The 20,744-nt window shown below is 35.3% G+C and overlaps 1 protein-coding gene across 1 annotated transcript in view; it reads right to left on the minus strand.

The window, feature by feature from the left end:
- Positions 1-20,744, minus strand: part of Rad51b (RAD51 paralog B) — a 574,557-nt gene that overhangs the window by 534,039 nt on the left and 19,774 nt on the right. Inside the window, exon 5 of the mRNA XM_076848311.1 lies at positions 8,518-8,654. Within this exon, the coding sequence (XP_076704426.1) occupies positions 8,518-8,654 (137 nt within the window). The remainder of the gene's footprint in view (positions 1-8,517; positions 8,655-20,744) is intronic.

A 20,744-nucleotide genomic window follows, 5' to 3' on the forward strand; every position in this document is an offset into this window, starting at 1 on the left:
TGCTGAGGATTGAACCCAGGGTCTCACACATGCTAGGCGAGCACTCTATCTCTGAGCCACAACCCCAGCCCCAAGAGAGAAAACTTCTTAAGATCCAAAAACCAAAACCATAAGACAAGTTCAAAATTGCAAATTTCTGTTCAACAAGATACCATTAAATAAAGATAACAGAACAGAAAAAAGATATAATGTCTGATAGGTGTTGTTGAATGAAGAAATGAAAACACTATCCAGATCCTCCCTCAAAGTCAATTATTTTTGCCAATCCTAGTTTAGTGGAAAGAGAACACGAATTCACCTCTGAGCTCACTTACTAGCTCTATGATCTTAGGTTAATCACATGACTTCTGAGTACCACTTTCCTTATTTCTAAGATGAACATCAACTCCAGGCATGGTAGCACATACCTTCCCAGAGGATTGGGAGACTGAGGCAGAAGGATCACGAGTTCAAAGCCAGCCTTAGTAACTTAGTGAGGCTCTAAGCAACTTAATGAGACTCTGTCTCTAAATAAAATATAAAAAGAGGTGGGGATGTGATTCAGTGGTTGAGTGTTCCTGGGTTGAATCTCCGGTACCAAAAGATAAAATAAAATAAAATGGATATCATAATACCCACCCTCCCTACTTCAAAATGCAATTATATGGATCAAGTAAGATGAATGCCACTTACAGCATTTGAATTATGTTCTAATTTATAAAATGTTATTTAGAGCAGGTGCCTCTCAATTCTCTCATCTCAACAACTCTTCCTATTACAGAATTTACAGCACCCTGTGCCCCACCCATTTATTATCTTAAAAACCATTTATTCTTGCACTCCGTCTACAAAGTCCCAAAGACTTGCTAGCTAGGGGGAAAAGTTGCCTATCTTTGTCCCCAAATGAGAACCACTAATTTAGACAATGGAGGTAGTGTCATTCTAAACAGCTATGTTGTAAACACAGCTCCTTTTTACTTATGCCCCATCAAACTCCCAAAACAATATCCCTGAAAACCTACTAAAACCTTTATTTCTAAAATCTCCTCCATTGATAAGTCATTTGCAAACCAATTGCTAGCAGAAACTTCTTGAGAGAAAACTCTTCAACCTCCCAAATTCTCCTTCCCTGTCATTCAACTTAACCTCTTATATTAAATAACATTCAATAGTCCTACATCTATTCTCACTGTCGCATTGTCCAGAGCCATCATTCCTAACAAATAATGTTAGCAATCAATCCCACAATTGAAGGATTTGTTGTGGTAGAAAACCTCAGAAATGGTTAGAAGCACTACTCTTTTTAATAATTTTTTTATTTGTTCTAATTATCTATTATGTGACAGTAGAATGCATTTTGATACATCATACATAAATGGAGTATAACTTCTCATTCTTCTGGTTGGACATGATACTGAGTTACACCAGTCATGTAATCATGTATGCACATAGGGTAATAATATTTGATTCATTCTACTATCCTTTTTACCCCTTCCCTCCCTTCACTCCCCTCTTTCTAATCCAAAGTATCTATTCTTCCCTAGTCCCTTCCCCTTATTGTTAATTATCATCCACATTATCAGAGAAAACACTCAGACTTTGTTTCCTTAGGATTGTTTTTTTTTATTAGCATAATATTCTCCAGCTCCATCCATTAATTTCATTCTTCTTTAAGACTGCATAATATTCCATTATTGATATACACCACATTTTCTTTATCCAGTCTTCCGTTGAAGGGCACCTCAGTTGCTTCCATAGTTTAGTTATTGTGAATTGTGCTGCTATAAACATTGATGGGGCTGCATCACTGAGTATGCTGGTTTTAAGTTCTTTGGTTATCAACCTAGGAGTGGAATAACTAGGTCAAATGGTGGTTTCATTCCAAGTTTTCTAAGAAATCTCCATACTGTTTTCCATAGTGGCTACACCAATTTGCAGCCCCACCAGCAATATATGAGTATACTTTTTTCCTCACATTCTCACCAACATTTATTGTTGCTTATATTCTTGATAATTGCCATTCCGACTGGAGTGAGATGAAATCTCAGTGTAGTTTTGATTTGCATTCGTCTAATCGCTAGAGATGATGAACATTTTTTCATGTTTGTTGATCAATTGTTTTTCTTCTTCTCTGAAGTGTCTGTTTAGATCCTTAGCCCATTTATTGATTGGGTATTTGTGGTTTTGGTGTTAGGTTTTCTGGGTTCTTTATATATCCTGGAGATTAATGCCCTATCTGAGGTGCTTATAGTAAAGATTTTCTCCCATTCTGTAAGTTCTCTCTTCACATTACCGATTTCCTTTGCTGAGAAGCTTTTTAGTTTTAATCCATCCCATTTATTGCTGTTTGACTTTACTTCTTGTGTTTTAGGGGTCTTGTTAAAGAAATCAGTTCCTAAGCCAACATGTTGAAGATTTGGGCCTACTTTTTCTTCTATTAGGGGCAGGGTGTCAGTTCTGGATCCACTCTGAGTTGTTTTGCTCAGGGTGAGAGATGAGGATTTAATTTCATTTTGCTACATATGTATTTCCAGTTTTCCCAGCACCATTTGTTGAAGAGGCTATCTTTTCTCCAATGTATTTTTATGACGTCTTTGTCTAGTACGACATAACTGTATTTGTGTGCGTTTTGTCTCTGTGTAAAAGCACTACTCTTTTTAAAAGAAGTTTGAAGCCACATTTCAGTTTTTCTTACCCACTAAACCTCACATTGAAGATGACTGTGCCTTAATTTGAACCTGACAACTAAAATGCATTTTAAAGATTCCAGTTCTGGAACGTGTTAACTAGTTTTGAATAGATGAACTTCTTTCCTGATCAGTTCCAGAATCAAAAGGCGTGTCATTTAAGGAGCAAAAACCCTTTTTTTTTTTTTTTTTTTTTAGAGAGAGTGAGAGAGGAAGAGAGAGAGAGAGAAAGAATTTTTTTTAATATTTATTTTTTAGTTGTCGGCGGACACAACATCTTTGTTTGTATGTGGTGCTGAGAATCGAACCCGGGCCGCACGCATGCCAGGCGAGCGCGCTACCACTTGAGCCACATCCCCAGCCCAACCTTTTTTAATATTATTAGTTCCCCATGTAACTTCACAACTCTTATATGTAAGAAAATATAAGAGTTGTTCATTTGTGAACACACACTAACTTGAAATAAAATGTTTCATGTAAAAAAAAAATTCCAAAATCATAGTTGAAATATAGCATCATAAATAAGCTGAAATATGAGTTTATGGCTTCTCCAAAGCTTCTTATACATATGTACTATTTTCCTGTTCATTCATTCAATCTGTATTACTAAATATAATGTCAATCTATAAGTTCCTTGAATTGTAGAAAATTCCAAAGTTTTGTTAACCGTAAAAGTACTCATGACTAATTTCTACTTTCTATCATAGAATTTTTTTCACGTCTCTTTCCCCATAATTTATCCAGATTCACAAATGATAAGATAGATGGAACAGGGCTGAGGAAAATCTACCCAGACTTCATGAAACCACAACAAACAGTAAGAAGGGCCTAATCTTCCTATTGGCTGCCCTCTGGGTCAAAGATCCTAGATTAATACCAACTAACCAATAGGTCGGGGGTCCTAAGACCACACTGGAACTAACTTCAGAATCAGCCAAAGTCATGACTGGCCACTATTACTGCTGACCATGCCTTCATCTATACACCCTGATTCAGAAAGAGTAACAATCTAAAGTCTTGTAGAAATTAGATAGCAAGATCTGTAAGCCACTTGGTACCAAGAGGTGACATGCACACAAAATTAATTCAGCTGCTCAGCTAGTGCTTCCCCCACAATATAAAAACAACAGGTATTTCTCCTTTGCATCCTTAGTTATAATACATTCAATTTTATATTTTAGTGATTATTTGAATAATGTCTTCCTCCCCTGCTGAACTCTTTCTTCCCCATTCTCAAAGCTTTTCTGATTTCACTGTAACTCAGGAATGTCCATTTCTACCTCCTAATTCCAGTCTTCCTTCCAGAGTTCTTGGTCCCATCTCTTGCTTTCCCAGATCCTTCAGTTTTTTCTCACACTATCTACCCTACTATTCTCATTTGCAGTTCCAAATTTTATTTTCCTTTATCCATGTTATTTTATTTTTCCTCAAAGTTTTTTTCCTCAAAGCTTTTTCCCCCCAAGAAATTCTATTACTATTTACTATCCATATTACCTTCCTCTGTGTGTGTATGTGTGTATGTGTGTGTGTGGTACTGGTGGTTGAATCCAGGGGTGCTCTACTACTGAGCTATATCCCCAATCTTTTTTCTTTTCTTTTCTTTTTTTGAGACAGAATCTCACTAAGCTGACCAGACTGGCCTTGAACTTGCAATTCTGCCTCTTGAGTAGCTGAGATTACAGGAATGCACCATGATGCCAGGCTATTCCTTATTTTTATTCTTAACTCCCAGTTCCATTTTTTCCAGTTATCTCTACTAAGGATAATATATTATTTATTCAATTCATGTGCAATGGAATTCTTATGGTTGCCAAAATTTCCATAGGCTAAAATATGGGGATGGGTCACTGAATTAATCTATTTATCCAGATTCTCAAGATATATGAAAGCATATGGTAACTAAGACAACATCAAATTTTAAGTAAAAATCCAATATGTAAAACAAAGAAAAACAGACCTTTTCAGATTCAATCAGAAGAAGGACATTCAGAACTCTCTGCCTTCTTAGCATTTCCTTTTTCCCAAAGCAGACCCCAAGTCCCCCAGGGGTCAACTCTACACTACACTATTATCTAACTGTTAAACCCTCTGGAGATACAAATGCAGTCTGTGATGAATGAGCATAATTAACATAATATTTTAGATTATTTTCTAAAGGACATATAAAATAAGCTAGTTAGTATACTGCTTTAAAAAAATATAACTAATCTTTCCAAAGTGCTTTTAAGTATATCACCTTCACCCACAAGGTTTTCTTGTTTTTTTTTTCCTTTTAATGCATTTTAAACTCAAATAGTTTTTATTTATTCTTCCTGTTTTCTTTTTTTTAATTTTTATTTTATTTTGCTACTAGGAATAGAAACTACTTCCTCCTTGATAAAAAAAAATTTTAAAAATAATTTCCCACTTTTATCACTTAACCCAAAATTCTATATATGTGAATCTTTTAATCCTTCCTCATATTAATCCTTCAAACACTTTTTCATTCATGTTAAAAGGCTTACTTTGTAAGCACAAAATGATGACAATACTAAACCAGACTGACTAAAACTGACTAAAACATATTTCTCATATTTCTCTGTTCTATCTCTTCTCTAAATCCACATTGCAACTGATCAATACATCTTTTAAACCTGTTTTAATTCAAAGGTTCCTCCTCCTTTTTTATTTTAATCTTACAATTTATTTGTTAAAGAAACCAGGTTGCTTATTCTATAATTTCCGGTAGTTCAGATTTTGTTAACTGCATGAATAATTTAACTGCATCCCTCTAGAATAGTTTAACACATTCCTTTCTGTATATATGTTGTAAACTGGTAGTTGGTAGACACCTTAATCACATTCATGTTTGGTTGTTCTTCCATGGGGGATACTCCAATGATGTTGTTTTTGTTTGATTCTAGCAGTCTTTGATGTTTAATATTGAGATTCATTAGATTGTTAAGAGTTTGTAATTTGGAGATAATCCAACATTCCTTCTTTATTTATTACTCAGTGGCATACACCTGTAATCCCACACACCTGTAACCCCACCAGCTTGGGACACTGAGGCAAGAGGATCACAAGTAAAAAGCCAGCCTCAGCAAAAACAAGACGCTAAGCAACTCAGTGAGATGAGACCCTGTCTCTAAATAAAATACAAAATAGGGCTGGGGACATAGCTCGGTGGTCAAGCGCCCCTGAGTTCAATCCCTGGTACCCCCACACCCCCAAAAAACTTTTTCCATACAGTTTTAAAATAAGAAGTTGCTTCTCCAAAATTCTCCAATGGTAATCAATTAGTTCCTTTTCATCTCTTTTTATTATAATTATTAACACATGTTAGTTATAAAAATAATGCATTTCATTATGAAAATTTCATACATGTGTATAACCATAGAACATACTATGATTGTATCCACCCTCCCTGTTGCCTTCTCTTACCCTCTCTACCTCCTCCCCAGGTCTCCTTCCCCTTCCCTAATAGTTCCACTTCTACTTTCATATCATCTTTTTTTTTATTATTCTAGATTCCACATGAGAGAAAACATACAATGCTTGTCTTTCTGAGTCTGGTTTATTTCACTTAAAATGATGACCTCCAGTTCTATTCATTTTCCTGCAAATGAAATAATTTTGTTCTTCTTTAAGAACAAATACTCCATTGTGTAAATAAATATGCCACAACTTCCTTTATCCATTCAGCTGTTGATGAGCACCTAGGCTGATTTCATAGCTTGGTTATGATGAACAGTGCTGTAATAAACGTAGGTATCCAGGTATCTGTCTTATGGTTGGTTTTGTTTCCTTCAGGTATATACCCAGTAGTGGTAAAGCTAGATCATATGATAGTTCTCATTTTAGTTTTTTAAGAAACTTACATGCTCTTATCGATAGTGGTTTTATTAATTTAGATTCCTACCAACAGTGTGTAAGGGTTCCTTTTGCCCACATCCCCACTAGCATTTGTTATTATTTTCTTGATAACAGATATTCTGACTGGGTAAGACAGACTCTCAATGTAGTTTTTATTTGCATTTCCTTTATGGCTAGAGATGTTAAGCATTTTTCATGTATTTATAAGCCATTTGTACTCTTGAGAAATGAATTACTGTTCTTTTGGTATGAATATTTTGAATTCATTATATATTCTGGATATAAATCCTCTGCCTGATGAATAGCTGGCAGATTTTCCTCCCATTGTGCAATCTTTCCCTTCACTGTGCTCATTGCTTCTTTTGCTATGCAGAAGCTTTTTAATTTTATCTCTTAATATAATTATAGATGCATGGATTTAAATATTTCATGTTTTGATTCACTGACATTATTATTCTTATTGATGCTCAATTTGTTTCATCTTTGGCCAGTAGAGGCTCTTCATGTTGATTCCTAAATCTTTTAGAGATCAAATAGTCCATTATAGCTTCCTTGCTATCTGACATGTTTCAAACTCAAAAATAAATGCCGAATGTTTTCTCTGATATAAGGAGGCTGATTCATAGTGGGATAGGGAGTGGGAGCATAGGAGAAATAGATGAACTCTAGATAGGGCAGAGGGGTGGGAGAGAAATGGAGGGGGCAGGGGGTTAGCAAGGATGGTGAAATGTGATAGACATCACTATCCAAAGTACATGTATGAAGACACGAATTGGTGTTAACATACTTTATATACAACCAGATATATGAAAAATTGTGCTGTATATGTGTAATAATAATTGTAATGCATTCCACTGTTATTTATTTTTTAAAAAATCAATTAAAAATTTTTTAAAAAGAAAAAAAAAAACTCAACTTAAAAATTTCCTGCTCCATGGAGATGTAGTTCAGAGGAAGAGCATGTGTGAGGCCCTAGAGTTGACCCCTAGGGACCACCCCTACCCCAAAAAAAGAAAAACACCTGCTCCAGAGCCAGATTCAGCCATTTCTCAAGGAATCTTCATTCCTTTTATTAAGAAATAGCCTTTGGATTTCACAATCTGGGAGTAACACCTGCCAGTTCACTCATTTATCAAACATTTTCTGGAAAGTTAGTATGTACCAGTCACTGGATTTGGCTTTGAAAATAGAAAGATATAATACAAACCCAAAGAACTGACAGATCAGTGGCATATATTCAGACAGAACAGATAACCAGGAAATATATTGAAAGATAAGTATTAAGCTCTAGGCAAAATAATTCATTTGGAATTTATCTGGCCATGTCCACTTTGATCTGAATAGTACTCTTTATAAAGAAATAAAAGAGAGATCTGATTCATAGTGACATGGTTAGAAAGAGTCAGAACTCTATAGTATACCTTGACTAAGAGAACAGAATTGGGGTGGGGATATAGCTCAATGTTAAGAGTGCTTGCTTAGGCAAGTGCAAGGCCCTGGGTTCAGTTCCCAGCACTACACACACATACACACATGCACGCACACACATACATATATGCACACTCATGCACAGAAGAAAGCATGCAAGAGAACAGAACTACATCAATCTCCAAATGCATAAGCATCCCAGCTCAGACATATCTATTCACCAACACTTTACTTCCAACTAGAAATTACTTATAAGGCAAATTATCTATTTTCTTTTTCCTTTTTAGTTTTTTATCTTCCTCATTTTTTACTTAAATTCTTCCCTGTTTCTTTACCTTCTTTCTTACCAACTTTCAAAACACAAGACAGCTGACCCAGGAACCCCACTTACCCCAGTAAGAAAGAGAGAAAAACAAAAAACTGTCCTGTGTCAATTTTAAAAGGAAAACTCTTACCAAAAAGAGTTCTTTTTCAAAAAAAAGGTAAATATTAACCTATTTATTAATGTTCCACATTGTATATGTTATTAAAGTAAAGCATTATAATGGAAAATAATTAAATATCTTACCTTTCAGCACTAAATGCTGATTCTGTGTCTATGTACACAACAGCTCCTTCTAATCCTCCCATACTGGTGGGTAATGTAGCCAAAACACTCATCATTATGCAAAACTGAGTTTTTCCACAGCCTGGTGGCCCTGTAATCTAAAAAACAAATATTATTTGTATAAAGCCTATAAGTAAAAGAAAATCATTTTAGGGACTTGCCACAAAAACAATCCAACAACCTGGAAATAGTTAACCAGGACAGAATTAACCCCTAATACCCTAGAACATCCATTATATATAATGAATTAACTTCTCCCCTATGCATCCAGATTGGTACTCTATGTAACATCCTTGGAAGAACTGTGAAAATGGTCACTCAAATCATCCTCTGTGTTTCGTAGTTCAGATAAAAAAATGTAACGAGAAAGGTATTTAGGTCATTGGGGCACTGCCTTAGAAGGGATTAATGTTGTTTTCGTGGAGTAAGTAAGTTTTTATAAGAGGAGGTTCTTATTAATCAAGCCTTGCCCATAAACTTTACTACTGCCGCACAAAGCCATTTCCCTTCCTGCTTCTCCACCCTATTGTGATGCAGCCTCTGGGGTGAGTTTCACCACTGTTAGAGTTTGAATATAAGGTATTGCCCAAAAGCTTATGTAGACAATGCAGGAATGTTCAAAATGTTCAGAAGTGAAATTATTAGATTATGATCTGAGAGCTGTAACTTAATCAGTGGATGAATCAATTTGATTGAGCAATCCTTTGAAAGAACTTCTCACTGGATGGTAACTACAGGCAAGAAGGGTATAGCTGGAGAAGTAGGTTTATATTTTGTCCCTTGCTCCTAGCTCACTTTCTCTTTGCTTCCCAGCTACCAAGAGCTGAGAACTTTCCTCCACCATGCCCTTCTACCATGATGTTCTTATCTCACCTCAGGTCCAGAGCAATGGAGTTGGCCAACCATGGACTGAGACCTCTGAAACCATGAGGCAGAATAAATGTTTCCTCCTCTAAATTGTTCTTGTCAGGTATTTTAGTCAGAGGGAGAAAAAGCTAACTGACAAAGCCACAATGAGAGCACCATGCTGTTGGATCTTCTAGCAACCAGAATTCTGAGCCAAATACACCTATACATAAAGGACCCAGCCTTCAGGTATTTTGCTATAACAACACTAAATAGCCTGACAGGTTTTTATAAAAAAATATAAGCAAAACTGATACTTCCTGAAGTACTCTTTGCACATCTGATATCAACTTCTGGGATGCTACAGATTGCATAAGGATAAAACAACAGAAAACTTGGAAGACATTTTATAAGAAACATCCACATACCTACCACCTAGACTCTAAAAATACCATTTTTACTATACATGTAACATTCCTCTATCCATTATCAGTTCGTCTTAGGTTGTTTTATTTTTTATGCACTTCAAAGTAAGTCAAAAACAATATACTATTCCCCCACAGTTCAGCATGCACATCATTAAGTAGAATTTAATGTTTAAGATTCTTTTTTTCCTTTTCAGATAGATTTTACAAAGAGTGGAATATAGAAATCTTAATTCTAACATTTGATGAACTTCAATAGATGCACATACACATATGCAATCTATGATTTGTGTTTGTTTTGTGATGCTGGGGATCAAATTAAGGTCCCTGCATATGCTAAGCAAGCACTCTACCACGGAGCTATACCCTCAGCTCCAGATGTGCAATCTAAATTCTTATCAAGTGAAAATATTACCACCCTAGGAAATTACCTCATATACATTATTTAATATTCAAGAAGTCTTTTTTTTTTTGAGACTATATTTTTCCTGATAACATCTATACCTCAATAGCACACACAGAGACATGGAAAAAAAAGTGGTTGTTTGTGTATTTTGTTATTGAAAAAGAATCTAACTAATATGATGATCTGGGCCATGTTAGAAACATCTGTACTTTAAATATATAGCATTCTCCCACATTGAGTAATTTAATTCCTGAAACTTCAAATCATCTACAATGACTACTCTATACATTCTGAAGTTATTTGCTTACCAAATAATCCATTTAAGTTGTTGCCATGTTGTTTTCTATATTAATCCTAAACTACTGAAATCAATGTGCCTCTGTCAACCCTTTGTGACCCTTCCTTATAGACAAAACTAATAAACGATAGTCTGACACACGGATGATCAACCCATAGATTGTTAGTTAAAGCAAATTTCACTTGCTAGATTGAAATGCTAACAAAAGTTCTAATATTTTCTTCCCACAACCTAAGAGATCATCTTACATATCCTGCTTTGGAAACTAAAGATATCCAAGAACTTATCATGGACTCTTATTACTAGGAACAACATGGATCAAATTACTCATCAGATATCAGAGCAAGGGAATTTTTTGTCAGTAAAAGTTTAAACTGGATCTTCAAAATAAAGAAATACTTATACTTCAGAGTGAGAACTAATGGAGGAACTGAAAACTGGTCTTTCTACACATACTACCTATGTACTGGGTTTTAGATATGTTCTCAGATTAATGAGCCTGCAAAACTCTTTGTGATTTTTTTTTTTTTTAGTGGAAAGTTTAAATAAGCCATCATTTTTACTAGGATGATATATATATATAAATGTTCAATGAAGCATCAAGTACCATGAAAATATAAGGTATTAATGTACTATTCCATCTTTAAAGAAAATGTTTTTAATCTGAAAAGTTAAGAACAAGTGGCATTTTCCCTACTTCATTATTTTTATGCACTAATTCAGTATAGTCTTAGAGAAAGTAAAATATCATGTGAATAACATTAAAAGCTCTCTGGGTGTGTTTGGGCTTTATTTTGAGCTTGGATTAGAGCTTGGATAATAACACTTTATAACTAATTTCTAATGCTTTATATTCTCTTCACATATTTTTCCTCTCTTCTAGACTCAAAAAAAAAAGTTTTATGCTATATGCAATCTTATGAGGTGCCTGGAGCAAAATTTCATTATTTTTTCAGGTTTACTTAATGAGTCAAAATATCTCAAATTAATATTTTTTATTTTCAGACAATTTAGCCCTGAATTCTAGCACCCACACCACATCAAGTTGTGTTCACTTCTCAGCTTCAGCCCCAATAGTGGTTAGAAAGAGAAGTCATACCAAACCAGAAGAGTCTAAATTCTGTGCTTCTTGGAAACTCAGTGAATACAACATTCACATACAGGAAATACCAGTAAAATACAATTAGCTTCATATAGTTAGAGACAAAGTTTCAACACCCCTACATGAGAAATATAAAAGAACTGAAAGAAAATCAGTAGTGTAGACATCTCAAGCATCAGCAAGGAAGAGAAAAATAATCATCTATAGAAAAGAAAAGTCTAATTGTACTAAGGAATAAATGAAGCCTTCTCATTCTAATCTTAGATTAAATATGAGATGAACATGAAACCTGGACCCTTAAGAACCTAGAAATCTCACCAAGCTAACTTTCTGCACACTCGAGATGGGGGCATCTGCCACGCCTATAGTTGGAGAAGAAAATGTAAGGACTGTCCGGCTAGGATCTGAGACAAGACAGCTTGTGGGAACTATTATGTTTTTAATGACTTCCCTTCCCAGCACCTACTTTTATATTCACTTTATAATTACGTACAAATATGATTAGATCTTAAAACCTACAGAATTTGTTTTAAAAATAACTTGACTCTAAATCCTCAAACTAAAAGCAAAAGCAAAGAATCTCAGGCTAGGTTGTACTTAGCCTTGTGAAAGAAACCTTGAACTTAAATCTCTTTACACCAGCATGTGGAAGAATTTATACCTTAGATTCTCTCCATCAATTCCATCTTATTTAATATTGATAACTGCTATTTTTTTAAGTAAAGGAGAAAGAGAAGGAGAGAACAGGGCAGGAAAAAAGCAGGAGACATGGAAATGACAAGCCCAAGCTACAGTTAAGAAAAATTAAATAGTTATCAAAAATCTTGGTATTCAAGTAAATGAAAAAATCGTTCATAAAACAGCATTTACTGAGTATTTGCCATATGAAAGATCCTAGAGAACATTATAGAGAAGGATGTTTATTTCTAAGTTAGGGAGTAAGTAAAGAATTCAAAATAATACAACCATAAATGCTAATAAAATCCTGTATTAGGACAGAAACCTAGGTATCTTGTTTTCCAAACCTCTGGGCAGGATAAATAAATCATGTCAGCAGATTATTTTGAAGGAATGCCCACCTGAAGTCTTTCCCTCACTTTCCCATTGCCATTGCTGCAAGTGAGGCAGACCTAGACCTGACTGCAGCTTAAACAAGACCCACCTTCAAAGATCTACAGATCCATTGGTGATAAAAATGGGTGTTTGCCACAGTTTTCAGCAGATAAAATACACTAAAGAAGCATTTAAGTCTTATAATTCACTATTTCATGCACATCTGTCACATGTCTGGCCCTTGTAGGCAGTGGAGTTTATAATCCCTGCCTTATTATCTCCTGTGATTATGTGGGCCTCAGATAATCCTGCCAATGTGGAAAAAAAATTTAAACTATAATATGAATTGTTCCCAGAAAAAAAAAATTTCAGTACTGGGCTGAGGTTGTGGCTCAGTGGTAGAGTGTTTGCCTAGCACATTGAGGCCCTGGGTTCCATTCTCAGCACCACATGTAAATAAGTAAAATAAAGTTCTATTTATACACCATGGAGTATTACGCAGCACTAAAAAATGACAAAATCATGGAATTTGCAGGGAAATGGATGGCACTAGAGCAGATTATGCTTAGTGAAGCTAGCCAATCCCTAAAAAACAAATACCAAATGTCTTATTTGATATAATGAGAGCAACTAAGAACAGAGCAGGGAGGAAGAGCAGGAAGAAAAGATTAACATTAAACGGAGACATGAGGTGGGAGAGAAAAGGGAAATTGCTTGGAAATGGAGGGAGACCCTCATTGTTATACAAAATTACATATAAGAGGTTGTGAGGGGAATGGGAAAATAAACAAGGAGAGAAATGAATTACAGTAGATGGGGTAGAGAGAGAAGATGGGAGGGGAGGGGAGGGGAGATAGTAGAGGATAGGAAAGGTAGCAGAATACAACAGTTACTAACAGGGCATTATGTAAAAATGTGGATGTGTAACCGATGTGATTCTGCAATCTGTATTTGGGGTAAAAATGGGAGTTCATAACCCACTTGAATCTAATGTATGAAATATGATATTTCAAGAGCTTTGTAATGGTTGAACAACCAATAAAAATAAATAAATAAATAAATAAAAAATTTTAAAAAGGTCTATTGACAACTAAATATAATATATATATATATATGTGTGTGTGTGTATATATGTACACACACACATATATATATATATATATAATTTTTTTAATTAGGGTACTACACAGAACTCTGGCATCCTACCTCTACCTTTTTTAAGAGTAGGAGAATCAATCCCAAAGCAAATCTGTACATTGAAGGAATGGTGCTGAAACTTAATATGCAGAAATACCAAGATTCAGTGAAATTTACATAGATCAAAATTGATAATAAATAGAGAATTTACGTTAAAATCAGAGAAAAGTAACTACAAAAGTAACAGCAGAATGTTTTCAGATATGTTCTTATTCCCTCAATCATTTCCAGACCTAGGTCTTGACCTTTCAACTAGAAACAAAGACCATACAACACAAAAGGACACCTCCATTGATGCTTCTATTAGTACTCTATTGCTCTGTAACAGATTACCACAAATTTATCAGCTTGAAACAACACCCATTTATTATCTCAAAGTTCTGTCAGCCAGAATCCAGAAGGGCTTGACAGAGTTTCTATGCTCAACATCTCATAAAGCTAAAATCAGCTGAGTTGATCTCTTATCTGGAGGATGGGAGAAATATCAACTTCCAAACTCAGTAAGTGTGTTAAGTTTTTATCACTATAACTAAAATACCTGACAAGAACAACTTAGAGAAAGAAAGTTTATTTGAGTTCATGGTTTCAGAGGTTTCAGTCCAGTCAAACAACTCCATTGCTCTAGGCTTAAAGTAAGACAGAACATAATGACAGAAGGGGTTGGCAAAGTAAAGCAGAGGGAGCATGAGGAGCCAAGGACAAGATACGCCTCCAAAGGTATGCTCTTCAGTAGTCTACTTCCTGCAGCCGCAGTCCACCTGTCTATGGTAACCACCCAGTAAATGATTAAAATTATTAATCCATTCAATGAACTGATTCACTGATTAGGTCATGGCTTCCATTTTATCCCTGAACATTCCTGCAGTGTCTAACATGAGCTTTTTGGGGAGATGACTTGCACCCAAACCATAACATTCTGCCCCAGGGTCCCCCAAAACTCATTTCCACTTCACAGTGCAAAACACATTCAGTCAACCTCCAAGAGTCCCTATAGTCTTAATAAACAGTTCCAGCATTGTTCAAAAGTTGTTCTAAGCAAATTCTTGGTTGTGAGCCCCTATTAAAAAGTTAAAAAAAAAAAAAGATTTAAAAAGCGAATTACACACTTCCAATATATAATGGCACAGAGTTAACATTCCCATTCCAAAGGGAAGAAATAGGGGCATATAAAGAAGGAACGGCACCAATGCAAGACTGAAACACATCTGAGCAAAGAAGCCCAGCATCTGGGATACATGGTGGGGAGATGCAATCTCTAAAGGGCCTGGGCAGCCCCACCTCATCAGCCTTGCAGGATATAACCCATATGGCCTCTCTCTGTCAGCAGCCAGCACCTTTCTTCAACAGAAGTTGCACATTACTGGCATCTTTTAATTCTAGGTATCTCCACTGTTGCTTCAGCTTTCTTCCCAAAGCTTCACAGTTATCTCCCTCTCAGGAGCTGCCCATAGGGATTCCAACCCTCAATTCTCCTCGCCTCTCAGGTATTCCTTCGAAAAATCAGAGGAAGCCTTAACAACCCCTTAGCTCCAGCATCCCATCCTGCATTCCTGCAGAACCAGCATTCCTGCCACCAGCTCAAGCAGTAGCCAGGTCCCCTTGGACCATGGCTCCTCTGAGTGCCTAGGGAGCAGAGCATGGTGAAATGAACCTTGGGGAAATAACTTTCTACACAACCCTGTGCAAGACCCTGTCCCAAGTTCTCTTCTCAAAGGAAGTTTCATTTTTATACCCTTGAGTCTATTATAGCTAGGGTCTTCCTGATTCCTGAGATATCCTCAAGGCATCTTTCCTATTGTCTCTGGTGTAAAGTACTTAGCTTCTCTTTAGTAGTGGTGATCTTTTCAGCCACCACATCTTCCTTGACCCATCTTACATGTTCTTTTCTAGTCAAACTGCAAGTTTTTAAAATCTTTATCCTCTGCTTTCTGCTCCCAATTCTCACAGGACACAAGGCTAAAAGGCACCAGCAATACCCATGTCACTGCCTGAATGCAGTGCTGCCTTGAAATTTCCTACTTCAGATTAATTAGTCCATCACCTTTAAATTGAGCCTCACAGAAATTCTCAGGACATGGGCAAAATGTGCACAAGTCCTCTGCCAGAATATAAAACAATTAGCCTCTAATTCCCCATGAAAACCTTGATCCTCTCTGAAACCTCATCAGCACAATTTTTATTGTCCACATTCTTATCAGCATTCTGATCTTCTGAGCTCCCATCAAAACTCCCATTAGCTCTGCTTACAACATTCTATGGCTTCTCTAGCCTGCATATTCAAACTTTTCAAAAGTCCTCCCAGAAATCAGTTCCAAAAGTTTCTGAACCATATGGTCAGGTTAGTCACAGCAATATCCCCACTCCTGCTACCACTTTTTGTGTTAGTGGGTTTTGTGTCATGGTGCTCAAAATACCTGACAAAAACAACTTAAAGGGGCATATTTGGGCTCACAGTTTCAAAGGTTCAGTCCATGGTGGGCCGACTCCATTGCTCTGAGCCTAAGATGAAGCAGAACATCGTGGTAGAAGTACATGGCAGAGGAAGGCTGCTCAGGCCATGGTAGCAATGAAGCCAAGAGAAAGTACAAAGATCTAGAGACAAGATATATAACCTCCATTGAATTACAAACTACAGTCTCTCCCCACCTGCCCACAGTTACCACCCAATAATCCATTCAAATCAAATAGATTAATCCACTGATTAGATTACAGCTCTCTAATGTAATCATTTTACTCTAAAAATTCCTGCATTATCTAACAGAAGCTCTTTGAGGAGACACCTCACATCCAAATCATAATAGTTAAACTGTTCGCAAAATCTACTTCTCTACAGTTATAGGTGTGCAGTCTCTTTCTAGCTGGCATCTAAGGGCCCCTGGCAGGTCCTGAAGGCCACCTAATTCCTTCTCACATAGTCCAGCAAATGGCATCTCAAGTTCTCCCCATGTTTTGAATCTTTTTGTCTTCTTCTTCTTCTCAACCAGAGAAAGCACTGCTTCTGACAGTTCTTGTAGTTAGATTTGAATACTCTCCCTATCTAAAAGTCACTGTACCACATAACATAATCACAGAAGTGACATCTCATCATATTCACAGGTTCCTGGGATTAGAGCACAACATCACTCAAAGGTCATTTTAGACATTCTGCCTACTATGATGTCTCTGAGAATTAACATTCAGAGACAATAAATCATGGGATTATACATATGATATACGATAGTCATTCTCTAAGACTGACCCAGTGACCGTCACCTTTTTGTATTCATGACCTTTTATAGTCCCCTCCCACACTGTATCAGGTTTATCCTCAAGTCTAATGGAACACAATAGAAATGATGGTATGTGACTTCCATGGCTAGGTCATAAGATACACTATCATTTCTATCTTACTCCCTTGGATCATGTTCTATGGGGAAAGTCAGCTGTCACATCATTAAGACACTCAAGCAGTCCCGTGGAGAGATTCTCATGACAAAGTGCCAAAAACCAGAAGCAGCTTTCCAGCTATATAAGTGAGCCATCTTGAAAACAGTTTCCCCAGCTCCAGTCAAGTTTTCAGATGACTTCAGCCTCAGTAAATATCTTCACTGCAATCCCATGAGAGACCAAGACCACAAACACCTCATTAAGCTATTCCCAAATTCCTGACTCACAGAAACTGTCTGAGATACTACTTATTATTGTTTTAGTCACAAAGCTTTGGGATGACTTGTTAAACAATATATAACAAAAATATATAGATATAAATATATAAATATTAGAGGAATACAATTTTAAAAAAAGAAAAAAATTCTAAAATGAAAGAATTGCAAATACTCATTAATATAAAAATCAAATAAGTAGAAAAATCAAATTTCTTAAATGTACTATTTTAATAATTAAAAAAATAAATAAATGGAACACAAATGAAAATACTCAAAAATGTTCCCTGGAATTGCAATAACATTAAAAGTTCCTTATAGGGGCTGGGGATGTGGCTCAAGCGGTAGCGTGCTCACCTGGCATACGCGGGGTGCTGGGTTCAATCCTCAGCACTACATAAAAATAAAATAAAGATGTTGTGTCCACCGAAAACTAAAATAAATAAATAAATAAATATTTTTTTTTAAAAAATTTCCTTATAAAGCTAGGCTACTCCAGGGTCATGTGGGTAAATGTAGAAGAGGCAACAGGAACCAAACACTATTTTTCACAAGCACTGTGTAAGTGCTAAAAATAAATAAAGAAAAGCAAATGCATTCATTCAACTAACATTTATTAAGTACCTTCCACATGTGCTAATACTATGGATGTAATAAGAAGGAAAAAAGAACATGCTCTCTGCGCATTTAGAATTTATTCTCTAATGAAGAAGATGCACGTTAAATAATCAAACAACAGTAAAATTGTAATAGTGATCAGTGCTACACAGAAGAGGGACAGGATTAAGCTCTCTGGGAGTGCATGACAATTCTAAATGTCTTTATTTTGACATACTAAAATATCTAAAAACATGTAAAACAAAAAGTAATACAACTATGATAAAATTCATCAGTTCCAAAATAGAATAGGCTATTTTAACAACCGTATTAGGTCAGGTTGAAAAAAAAATAAATAAAGATAAAACAAACTTAAACAGTCCAAATAAAAAGGTTAATTTAATGGTCATATAAAGACTACCAATTATCAGAGAATAACCATCTTTTTCAAGCACACGTGGAACATTTACAAAAGTTGATAACATATTTAACCTTTTAAAAGAGTCTCAGGGAACTCTGGTGAATCAATATCATACCAAGTTCTCTGACCAAGCTTCAACTAGGTTAATAATCTAACTAAAATTAAGAGATAAATTTAATTAAATAATTTAGAGATTTTAAAATTCCAAATAAGTCAAATAAGCAGTCATAATAGAAATTTTAAATATCCTTAGAGCTGAAGGGAAATTAAAATACTACATATCAAAAGAATGCTCATACTGGGTGGAAAGTTCAGTAGTACAATGCATACCCATAATGCCTGAAGCCCTAGGTTTAATCCCCAGCACCAAGAAGCCCTGGGTTTAATACCCAGCACCAAAAAAATAAACAATATATATGGAAACTCAAAGAAGAAAATTAGTGGATTAAATGTCTAATTTAAGAAGTTATAGGCAAAAATAAGAATAACCTGAGGAAAAAAATAGATGGAAGAAAATAATAAGCAAATAACCACAATAAATGAAGTAAAAGGCAAAGGAATTAGAGAGCCAACATACCTCTAACAAGATTGTTTTTTAAAGAAAGGGAGAAATAAGACAAAGTAAGTAATGATATAAATAGAAAGGGGAAAAAATAGGATAAAACCAGACTTAAAAGCTAGGAGCATATAACAAATAACTTTATAATAGTAAATTTGAAAACATTTAAAAAATATGGGGGGGATGCTAAATATATCACTCAGAAAAAACACTCAAGAAGAAAGAAAAAACAGAAAACATATACAGTTCTATGATCATTAGAGGAATTGAATTCATCTTCTTTCTTTTCTTTCCCTGCCCCCCCCAATTTTCCCACAAAGAAAATAATAAGACCAGACAAATTTCAGGCAAGTTCTACCAAATTTCAGGAAACATATAATTTTAATCATGGGAAAACTACTACACAATATAAAAAAGAGAAGCTTCTCTACAATTCATTCTGCCAAACTAATATATCCTAGATTTTAATTCATAGAAAGACAGCACTAGAAAGGAAAATTATAGCTCAAAATCTGTTATAAATACTGATATGAAAAATCTTAAATATTAGCAAACTGAACCCGGTAGTTCATAAGAAAAGATGATTTAGGGGCTGGGGCTCTAGTTCAGTGGTAAAATGCTTGCCTTGCATGAGTGAGGCACTGGGTTGGATCCTAAGTACCACATAAAAATAAAGATACTGTGTGTTCATCTACAAATAAATATTTTTAAAAAGATGATTGATTCCCAAATGATCTATTCCTAAATGCATAAGTGATTTAATATTAGAAAATCTGCAAACGTTACTTGCTTCATTGTTAGGTCAAAATAGAAAAATAGTAATTTCAATTAATACAGAAAAAAACATTTGTTATATGAAACTAAATTAGCATTTTAACTAGGAAAAGAAGAAAACTTCCTTGTTTCTGATTAAGGATATCTACCTATAAAAATCTCTGCAGTAAACATCATGGTTTGATTTTTTAAAACTTTTTACTTGGAACTAATCTTAAACTTTCAGGAAAACTGTAGTAAGAATAAGACAGGGTACCCATATCAATTCATTTCTCACATCCATTTATTGTTAAGATTCTGCCCACCTCCATGTGTACATGTGTATGTATATGTGAGAGTGTGTGTGTGTGCGTGTAACACATGAATATTTTTCTGAACCATTTGAATTAGTTGCACACATCAAAGTAATTTACTAAACACTTTAGTATATATCCTAATAAGGATATTCTCTTGTATAACCATAATACAGTTAACAATTTTAATAAATTTAATATTTATAAAACTTTAATCTGCTGATTTTTATCAGTTGACACTTATTGAGTCCCCTTTCATTCTTTTTTTAAAATATTTATTTTTTTAGTTGTAGTTGGACACGATACATTTTACTTATTTATATGTGGTACTGAGGATCGAACCCAGGGCCTCACACGTGCTAGGTGAGCACTTTACAGGTGAGCCACAACCCCAGCCCCCACCCCCCGCTTTCATTCTTATGATAAAATATGACATGAGCATTTCTTTTAAATCAGGAACAAGGTTGCCCATATTTTAAGTTATATTTGCTAACCTATTATATGAACAATCCAGTTAAAATTAAAAGGGGATTTCTTAAAAAATAAAGATTCAGGACCAGGTATGGTAGCACCACC

This window comes from Callospermophilus lateralis, chromosome 3 (assembly GCF_048772815.1).
Source record: "Callospermophilus lateralis isolate mCalLat2 chromosome 3, mCalLat2.hap1, whole genome shotgun sequence".
NCBI classification, from domain to species: Eukaryota; Metazoa; Chordata; class Mammalia; order Rodentia; family Sciuridae; genus Callospermophilus; species Callospermophilus lateralis.